The 9,901-nt window shown below is 51.4% G+C and overlaps 1 protein-coding gene across 1 annotated transcript in view; it reads left to right on the forward strand.

Annotated features, from left to right (window-relative positions):
- The window catches only part of Trak1 (trafficking kinesin protein 1), a 105,970-nt gene that overhangs the window by 55,838 nt on the left and 40,231 nt on the right, over positions 1 to 9,901 (forward strand). Inside the window, exon 3 of the mRNA XM_005348216.3 lies at positions 7,811 to 7,887. Coding sequence (XP_005348273.1) covers positions 7,811 to 7,887 — 77 coding nt within the window. The remainder of the gene's footprint in view (positions 1 to 7,810; positions 7,888 to 9,901) is intronic.

Below are 9,901 nucleotides of genomic sequence, written 5' to 3' on the forward strand. Positions count from 1 at the left end.
GCCCCTTGGCCTGCAGAGATGGGGGAGTCCCTCGGCCCCTTGGCCTGCAGAGATGGGGAGAGTCCCTCGGCCCCTTGGCCTGCAGAGATGGGGGAAGTCCCTCGGCCCCTTGGCCTGCAGAGATGGGGGAAGGGAGTCCACAGAGTAGTCATGCCGCTTCAGAACTGATGACACTGGGGAGCCATCTTGACATCACATACGCACTTGGTCACCACACAGACCGGGCCAGTGCGTTGTGGGTCGCTGTTGTGGTGGCCCTGGCTCTAGATAGCCTGTGCCCATGCTGCTGTCCCAGGGAACAGCGTGCCTTTGCCTGGAAGCCAGCCGCCTCGAAGCTCCTGTGGTGTGGGGATGTCCACCACCTCCTGCTTGCTGAGGTCACAGCCGCTCCCTGAAGCCCTCTTGAGAATACATCTTTTTCTGCAGCCTTCTTGCCCATTTTCATTTTTCTGCCACGTTTGACTTGCGCTTGTCTGTGGTTGCATGCATGTTCCTCCTCTGGGTGATGAGGTGTCCTCACCCCTCTGGAGCTCTGGTGATGGGGTGTCCTCACCCCTCTGGAGCTCTGGTGATGGGGTGTCCTCACCCCTCTGGAGCTCTGGTGATGAGGTGTCCTCACCCCTCTCTGGAGCTCCCCTGGGATTGGATTTCTTCACAAGCCACAGGACCTTTCCAGTTGTCTTCTGATGTCACTCTGGTTGGTGCAGGACCTCCTGTGGGTTCCTTTGCTGATGTTTCTGGACGGTTCCCTGCCTGGCAACAGCATTTAACCCCAGCAACACTTAGTCAGGGCTGAAGGAACAAAAGAATGCTTTCATATTACTATATTGCTATAGGGAAGTGGTGGGGAGATGGCGCGGTTTAGGGCCTTTGTTTGCATGTATTTGGTTACTGAAAATACTAAGGTGGAATTTGCATCCTATAAAATTCACCCATTGTTACGGGGCAGTTTATGGTTTTTATAAATGCCCTAGATTGTGCAACCCTCATTCTAATTCACACTCAGACTTTCCACTCTTCCCTCCCTGGTAAGAGCCTCACGCCTGTTCACACTCAGTCTCGGGCCTAAGCAAATGCTAGCACACTTCCTATATGAATAGAGCCCTAGAGCAAAATAACGTTTGTGCCTTTTTTGGATTTTGAAGTTTAATTATGTTGTTGAATGTATTCATTCCACATTCCTTTTACTGCTCAGCAATATTCCACTGTGTGGAAACTCCACACTTGTTCACTCGCCAGCTACTGAGTGTTGTTTCTACTTTTTGCTTGTAATGATTATTGTTGTCATGGACACCCATATTCAAGTTTAGGTAGAGACATGTCTTCATTTCCCATCAGTAGGTACTCAGGAAACTTTTTTTTTTTTTTTGTTTTTTCGAGACAGGGTTTCTCTGTGACTTTGGAGCCTGTCCTGGAACTCGCTCTTGTAGACCAGGCTGGTCTCGAACTCACAGAGATCCGCCTGCCTCTGCCTCCCGAGTGCTGGGATTAAAGGCGTGCGCCACCATCGCCCGGCCGGTACTCAGGAAACTTGAATGACTATGACCTTAGCTATCCTAAATTCTTAGAGCCTTGGTTTTGGTTTCTCTGGCTTGCAATATGTTCAGCTCACTCACCCAGTGTCTCTGGGGTTGCGTCTCTTCACCCACTCACAGAACCCACGCAGAGATGCCCTTGTGGCCAATGGTTCTTTGCCAGATCTTTCTGGTTTATTTCACAGAAGTGGGCATGAGAGGTGAGACATGGGTGTCAGATAGCCAGAGGGACTTCCTTCTTGCTGGGCTATGGAAAGAACAGGAAACAAATTCCCCATGGAGATGTGAGAGGAAGACAGTCTTCCCAGAAGGAAATAACAGGTGTGGAGGCCAGGGCAGGCCAAGGATGGCATCACCGTGTGCTCAGGTGGAGGGTGGGCATGATTGCCTGGCCTGGAGGTGGGAAGAGCTGACTGCACCGGGGATGTCATTCCTGGGTTTTCTGTGTATGGACCCTGCTTGTGGCAGGGCAGCGGCTGAGCTGCGGACGTTTTAAAGCAGAACATGGACATGATAAATGAAAGCCATGTCGACATGCCAAACTTTACAGGACGCTTGTTTTGTGAGGCTTGGGGACTTGGTGTGTGTGGTGACTCAGCCAGGATTTGATGGAGCTGTAGGCCGAGGCCCTTCACCCTCCACCCGTGTGAACAGGGCAGACTGTGGGCTTTACTGTGCTTGCTTCCTGTAGATCAAGGGCTGCACCGTGGCGATGCTTCTCATTGAGAAGGGCGAAGCCACCCACGTATGGACGGCTCTTGTCTCACACACAGTTACCTGCTCTGCTCCCATGGCACATTGGAACTTTAGGTACTTGTCTGCTTTACATGCATATGCAGGATGTCTCGGTTACATTTTTTTCTTACACTCACATATTTGTGTCTGCACACACGTATGCCCCAGCATGCCTGTGCAGGTCAGGGACAACTTCCTGGAATTGGTTCTCTCCTTTCACTTGTGTCTGGGGATCGAACTCAGTTCATCAGGCTTGGCAGCGAGTGGCTCTACCCATTGGCCCGTCTTGCTGGCTGGCCTGCATGCCTTATAATACAAGTTAGAAAAGATGAAACTTATTTTTGTGAGAAGTAGATGATAAGGTAAAAGTGACAGGAGGAGGAATTCCGGGGAGGAATCCTGGCTATCAAAACACACATTGTCGAAAATCGGCTTTAATGAAGTGATTTGAAGGTGGGGCAGAGCGCAGGCCGCTCCACGTGCAGATTGGATGGGCGGGCCTGTCTAGCCTGCATTCACGGATGCTGGCTGCGTGGTTTTTGAGTTATGTGGAAACAGCATTTTCTTGAGGGGTAGGAATATCTTTGTTGATATACATACCCACAAGTGCACTTGTACATACACATATATGCACATGTGTAAAGTGCTCATTTATGTATTCATGCCAAAAATACATGAAGACCCAGAATGCTGACGCTGGCGGGAGGGAAATTTCCAGAGCCAGGCTGAGCAGCGACAGCAGCTATGTATTCATTCCACCAAAGCGGATGAAGAGTGAGGTCTCCCAGCTCTAGGACGAGCAATCAGGCCAGTGTCAGGAGCTTCCTCAGCTTGGTAATGTAATGTGTAACATGGTGACGGGGTGCCTTGCAAGGGCAGGTGGGAGTTCCTCACGATCCCACCTTCCATGCACCCCCTCTCTGCTCCTGATGCCCAGCACCCAGCACCCCAACTTTGCTGCCTTTGTCAGTCAGCATCAGTTTGCACCTCCTCTTCGTTCATCCCAGTCCTGCCAGCCTGTGTCTGACCCAGTGACCCCAACAGCCATTGCTTCCTTCCCTAGAATTGTTCTTATCTGGGCCTCAGCCAAGGTCACTCCTGAGTTTCCTGCAAGTTAGATCTTGTCATCCAGTCCTGCCCACACAAATATGTGGGGTTTGGTGGGGAGTTGGGGTCTGCCAGCATGTATTCTCAAAATCATTTGGGGGTGGTTAAATTTGCATAAACATTGTACACTGAGTTTTGGATCCAGATGCCCCTCAGAACCCCAACCTAGTCCTAGGTGTCCCTTGCTCTGGTCAGCCTGCCCAGGGCTAGTCCCCAGGAAGAAATCCTTGGTCCCTTCCAGCCTTGCAGAGTGGAATCTCCCAGATGCACCGCAGCCAGCCAGCTCCTGGAAGGCATCTCTCTCACTGGACTTCCCCTGCTCTGGGAGTGTGCTCAGAACCTCACTCCACAGCGCTGTGACCATCCCAAGACCATCGGTTTCATTGGCAGCCTACCTTGCTGCTGATCAGCGGGGATGGATTGCTCTTGCTGGCTGTGTCCCAGCCAAAAGGAAGAGCCTACCCCGCTCTACCTCCTACTCAGCCTTATCTCATTCTCCCCGTGTAGGAGTCCATTTACTGTCACCCAGGAAGGATCCTGCTAGAACAATCCAGCAGGTTTAGCAGGGGTCACTGGGCTCAGTGTGCACCTCACACCCGGTCATTCCATATCGGGCTAAATGTTTTATGAAATACAGCCACGCACTGATGCTTCCCTGTGAAGACCCTCTAGTGCTTTCCTGTTGGTCCCTAAGCCCAGGATCCTTAGCTTTTGGGGACAAATGGAAGCTAGGCTCTCACTGTGTAGGCCTGGCTGACCTGCACGCTGGGATCACAGGTGGTGCTTCTGTGCCTAGATAAGAATCCCAGCTCTTGGAAGGAGCTCGCACCCCTGGACTCTTCAAAACCGCCTGCAGTGTCTCTCCTAAGTTGGCCTATTTTTTTGTGTACCCCAAGCAGTTCATGAGGCTGGCATCACTTAGAGTGGGTGGTCGTTCTAAAGGCCGAGGATGTCTGTGTGTCTAGCTGGCTGGCTGCCGCAGGAAGCAGTTAACGTCTTGGTTAGTATCTGGACCTAGTTTTCTTGTGTTCACTATTATAGAGATTGATAGCTGCCTCTGTGCTTCCCCTTTGGACATATTTTGGGGTGGAAATGCATTATCTGATAGCATGGTCTGAGTCCCTGCGAAGAGAGAACTTGGCCGAAGTTTATGGTGTTTCCTGAGTGGAAAGTGAAACTTGAAAAGCAGAGGCCTTGTTTAGTCAACTACAGTTTAAAGGTCGGTTCACTCTTTTCCAGCTCCTCAGTCTTGATCCACCCAGGGATCCTAAGACCCAGAAATTAAGGAGCCTGCCTGGGACCTGGGGTTCCCTGCCCCCGTCTTCTGTGAAGACCTCCCCCAAGGTCAGGATGCCCTCTGCTCCATTGCACAGGTTTGAACACCGTCCTGAGCCTTGCCCTGTCCTTTATGGTGCCCTCTCTGAGTTTAGGAGCCAGACTGGCTGAGGTGTAGCTCCTACCATACAGCTCATTCTGTCTGGCCTGTGATGTCCACCATGTGGGCTCTTCATTCTGTGCTGTTGGAGCTCACAGAAAAGCTGGTTCTGGAAGCCAGGCTGCCCCACCCACTTCAGACTAAGCACGCTTGGGTACTGTGTCCTTCAGGGCCCCGTGTCTGGGCAGGTGTTGACCTCCCAGCTCTGTGATGGTAGCAGAGGGGAGAGAAAAGCTGACTAGCTGAAGAGTGGATGCCTTGTGTCATTGCAGACAGTTAGGAGGCAAGCTATTTCCAACAGGGGTGGCTGTCATTTGTCCTGTGGCGTAAAAATGCCTACGCCTACCAACCTTGGGAGTGCAAAGCCATGGGAAGGTCATTGTGGAGGGAAAGGTCAATCGGAGCTCCAGCCTGCTTTCTGCTGCGTGCTGTAAGCACAGTCTGGCGATGCTATCTGCTGCTTACACTCATACTTTGCCTTGGTATACACTTAATAAACTCACCCGAGCAAAACCAAAGGACGGCTGTAGTAGATCCTTCTCCAGGCTGCACAACAGACCTTCGCAGTGCCCTTGGCGTCCTGCTCTCCCTGAAGAAGCGCCACCTGCAGGGTTGCTGGGAAGGGCCGATGGGAAGGGGTCTGACTTTGTAGACACGGAGGTTAACTGCTGTCCTACTGGGTCCATCTCACATTGACCCCTGCACCTCCCAGCTGTGTGACGATTCTCAGGGCCTGGTTTTCTGATTTGTGCAATGGTGTGAAGAGCCACCTCCCTGAACTGCGCTGAGGATTGCATGAGCTACACAGCCAGATGTGCTCAGTACCTGACCTCAGTGAGCATGCTCAGTAAAGGGCTGCAGAGCAACCCGTATCCATCTGTGCCCCATGGTCAAATGTGGTCAGCATCTCACTGCACACCATAAAGATGCATTTTTGTTATCTGTTTATTAAGAAAAAGCTTGGCCAGGCGGTGGTGGCGCATGCCTTTAATCCCAGCACTCGGGAGGCAGAGGCAGGCGGATCTCTGGGAGTTCGAGGCCAGCCTGGTCTACAAGAGCTAGTTCCAGGACAGGCACCAAAGCTACAGAGAAACCCTGTCTCGAAAAACCAAAAAAAAGAAAAGAAAAAGCTTGCTGCTGTTATTAATTTTTCTTAAAACTCAGCTCAGGTACCATGTCCTTGTATTAACCAACTGTATGTTTCCTGAATAATATCTAATAAATTTCCCTTACTAGTATATCATTACTGTAGCTATTTTAGAATCATTTTTAAAGCACAAACAAGAAAATTAAACCTGTGATCTATTCAAATGTTGGCATTTTTGTAGTTACTCTGCTTTTTTGCTTTCTGTGGACTAGTGTGTGTGTGTGTGTGTGTGTGTGTGTGTGTGTGTGTGTATTTCATACAATCCTTGCTTAGAGCAAGCAGTGGCTTTTACTTGTGTAATTGGACTCAGTCAGTGGCCCTGAGTCTTGTGGAATGTCCCTGGTGCCCCCACTGTGAATGGACGAGCAGTGGGGCTGCCATGCTCTGGGCCTGTCCCTCTCTGTGGACCTCACAGCTGCCCAGGAGAAGCGGTGCCAATGGCAGGCACAACAGTCTTCACACAAGAGAGCGCTTGCCGACTTCAACTACAGAACTGCCCAGAGCAGTTGGAGCTGGACTCCGTGGACGGCACGTTAGACGGGTTTAACCCCCTGTTACACATCTCCCTGCCATTTCCTTGCTGGGAAAGGGTCTGGAGCCAGGCAGTGTCTGCACCTCAGAAGGCCGAGGGATCTGCGGGGGAAGGGCTGGCTGCTCTGAGAGGGTGAGGAGGACCTGGCTTCTGCTTCCGAGGTGCTGATGCCTCAGATTGAAAACCAGATTTCGGGCTCTCCTGGGCTAGGAAATCATTCCAGCAGATCAGGTTTCTCTGAGCTCAGCTCTAGGATCAGCTCTGCTTGCACTGCTAAAATATTTAGAGACTACTCGATTCCAGCGACAGCTTCCCCAGCAAGGCTCCAGTGTGCGAGGCTTTGGGTCCCAGGTGCCTCTCACGAGCTATCGCTGGATGTGGGTCATGATGAACGCTTTCGCTCCTAATAGAACTCTTCCCCAGGGTCTGTGTTACACACATCATATCCCATCAGTACAGAGTTGTGTGTGTGTGCGTGCGTGTGTGTGTGGGGGTGCTTGTGGAGGCAAGAGATCAATTCCAGTATCCTCCATCTCTTCAGCACAGTAATTACAAACTGATACCACCATGCCTGGATTCTTTTGTTTGGTTTTGTTTGTTTGTTTTTCACATGGGTTCTGGGGTTCTAACCCAGGCCCTTGTGTTTGCTACTTTATCAACCAAAAAGCTTCCAGTCTTGGGACACTTCTGTTTAACCCAAAATGACAGGTTCAAAAAAATTTCCCATTGGTCCTATATCCAAATGCAGTCACTTTGCCCATAGAGGAAAAGTCCAGGGCCTTCCTCGCTGTGCCCATGAGTCCCTTGCCACTGAGCTGAAGTGATCAACTCTAGACACGTTAGCAGACTAAAGCCGTCCTCCACCAGAAGGGGCCTGAGAGTTCCTGAGCGGCCTCTCATGCTGCAGTGAGCTGTCTGTGGGATGAAGCTGTGCTCTGTGTGCATGCATCCGTGTGTGGGTACACGTGTGCATGCGTGTGCAGCAGCCATGGTGGTCATGTTTGTGGTACCCTACTGCTGCTGGTACGGAAACTGCACAGCTGTAGAATCTAGGCCAGGCAGGACGAAGGCTGCATGTGTCCCGCGAACTCGTCGGCTTACGGCTGTTGTTGAGTAATTACATGGACGGCTGCGTTAGCGATGAAAGCGGCTGCCGTTCATGCCTGTGTGGCCGGTGGCTCCTCAGGCCTTCTCTCATAGTTCACAGTTCAGGACAGTGTGGGTAGAACCCCTGGTGTCTGACACTCAGGCACAGTAGAGGAGCCTTTGTCCCTGGACCGCCTATTGCCAACTCTCACTGCTCTTTCTGTTTCCTGCAGTTCTCTGTGCTGAAAGAGTTGGCCAGATGACCAAGACATACAGTGACCTAGACGCTGTCACAAGGCTTCTCGAGGAGGTGAGTGTCGAGGGCAGGGCTGTTGGGGGGGGGGGAGGAGTCTCACGGGCTCCTTTCTGTTTCAGGAAGGAGTCTCCCATTGGCCCTTGCAGAATATAATCCAATGGTTTCATTTTGTTATCTATCTATTTTGAGACAGGCTTTCACTATGTAGCCCTGGCTGGCCTGGAACTTGCTGTGTAGTCCAAGCTGACCTAGAACTCATAGAGATCCACCTGCCTCTGCCTCCCATCATGCCCGGTAGGTATCTTTTCACTAGTGACTATGTGCCTAGGCCTTTGCAGCTGTTGATTTTGGGAACATGTATTAGATTTGTTGAGATTATTCTCTTCACAAGAGAATCTTGTGAAACCAAGGCTGGCCTCACACTTGCTGTGTAGCTGAGGTTGGTCTTGAACCCCTTGTACTCTGACCTCTGACCTCCTAGCCGAGATTACAGGAATGTACCATCACGGCCCAGCTGGTACTTTAGATTGGGTTGTCCAGCCTTCTGACATTGCCATACAGGTGTGTTAGCCTGCATCCATAGCTACCCTGGAATGCGTAGTCACTCGGCAGGTTGCAGCTTAGATACTCCTTTTTAGATTTTCAATGTTATGAATTTATGACACAAAAACAATGCCTTTTAAGTACTCGTTGGATCACCCAGTTTCTGATCAGAGAAACCTAAACTGTGCTGGAGAGGAATAAGTCCTGACCTGTGGCTTCTGAATGTAGTTCGGCGGGTGGGGCAACATGCAGTGTCTATGTGGAAGCACAGAGCAGGCGTTGATGGCCGACTTCTGGTCAGTCAGGCTGCACGCCCTCAAGAGACTGTGATGCTCTCAGTGTTTGTTTTCATTTGGGAGTAGGGACTGTGATGTTCCATAAGGACACATGGCTTCACCCTGTGTATTGGTAGCCAGGGTGAACTGGGCTTCGGAAGAAATGTTGGTAATCCCCCCCCCTGCTGTGACCAAACCTGACAGAAACAGCTTGAGGGGGAGGGGCAAAGGCTGTAATTTGTGCTCAGTTTCAAGGAATTTCAGCGCAGCATGTCAGAGGAAGGTTTGGCTAAGAGGCTTCCCCTGTGGTAGCCAGAGCAGGAGGTGGTTGTTCATGGGGGCTGGCTAGAACCTAGACCTAGATTACAACCTTCAAAAGCCAGCTCTTAGTGACCTGCTGCCTCCGGTCAGGCCCCGCCTCCTCAACTTGCCACAGCCTCCAAAAACAGCAGCACTGGCTGGGGGGTATGTGTTCAAAACACAAGAACTGGGGGGGGATCTGTTGTTCAGGTCGGACCCTAATGGTGCCCACCTTTCAACACTGGTCCTCACCGTAGCCCTGACCTTCAGTGCACAGGCAGCTTGGGCCTTGTTTTCGGAATCTCAGTGACTCGGTCCCCTTTTCTTTAGCACCTCCCCAGGAAGAGGGGAGTGTCTTGGGGGAGACCCAGAAGGCACCTTGACTGTCGCAGGCAGTGGCGGATGGGACTGAAACAGGCAGGTCCTGACATCACACTCCTGGCAGTATGGTGGATTGGGGTTCCTGCAGTCCCCCCACTACCCACCCCTCGTGTCTGTCTCTCTCTTGCCTTGTTTCTTCCTTTAGTGATATTTCCACTTACCTTGGAACACGTCTGTTCTATTCTGAAGGAGACAAGAACCACTCAGCTCCACATAGGTGGCATCAGGGTTAAGTCTATGTGACAGTCACTAGGGATGGTGTTTTGAGATGCTAGCTTCCTGCCTTCTGATGACACTACAGTTGCTGCCGTCTGGTGGCTGGGGTGGGCCAGCGGCAGGCCCACTTGGCTGCACATCAGATTTGTAAATGGCATTGCTGACCCTTCCTTGTGTGATCCATTTCTCCAGCAAGGTCACTGTGGGACACGTGTTTCTGACATCCCCCCCAGCCCCAGGTCCTTGCAGCCGCCAGATCTTTGGGGGATTCTCCATCTATACCCTCATCTCTATTCTGGATCTTGGTGGGGTTGCCCTCCCCTGTTCTGTTGGCCTCCTGCTGTTGCATTAAT

This window comes from Microtus ochrogaster, chromosome 5, assembly GCF_000317375.1.
Source record: "Microtus ochrogaster isolate Prairie Vole_2 chromosome 5, MicOch1.0, whole genome shotgun sequence".
Classification (NCBI taxonomy): Eukaryota; Metazoa; Chordata; class Mammalia; order Rodentia; family Cricetidae; genus Microtus; species Microtus ochrogaster.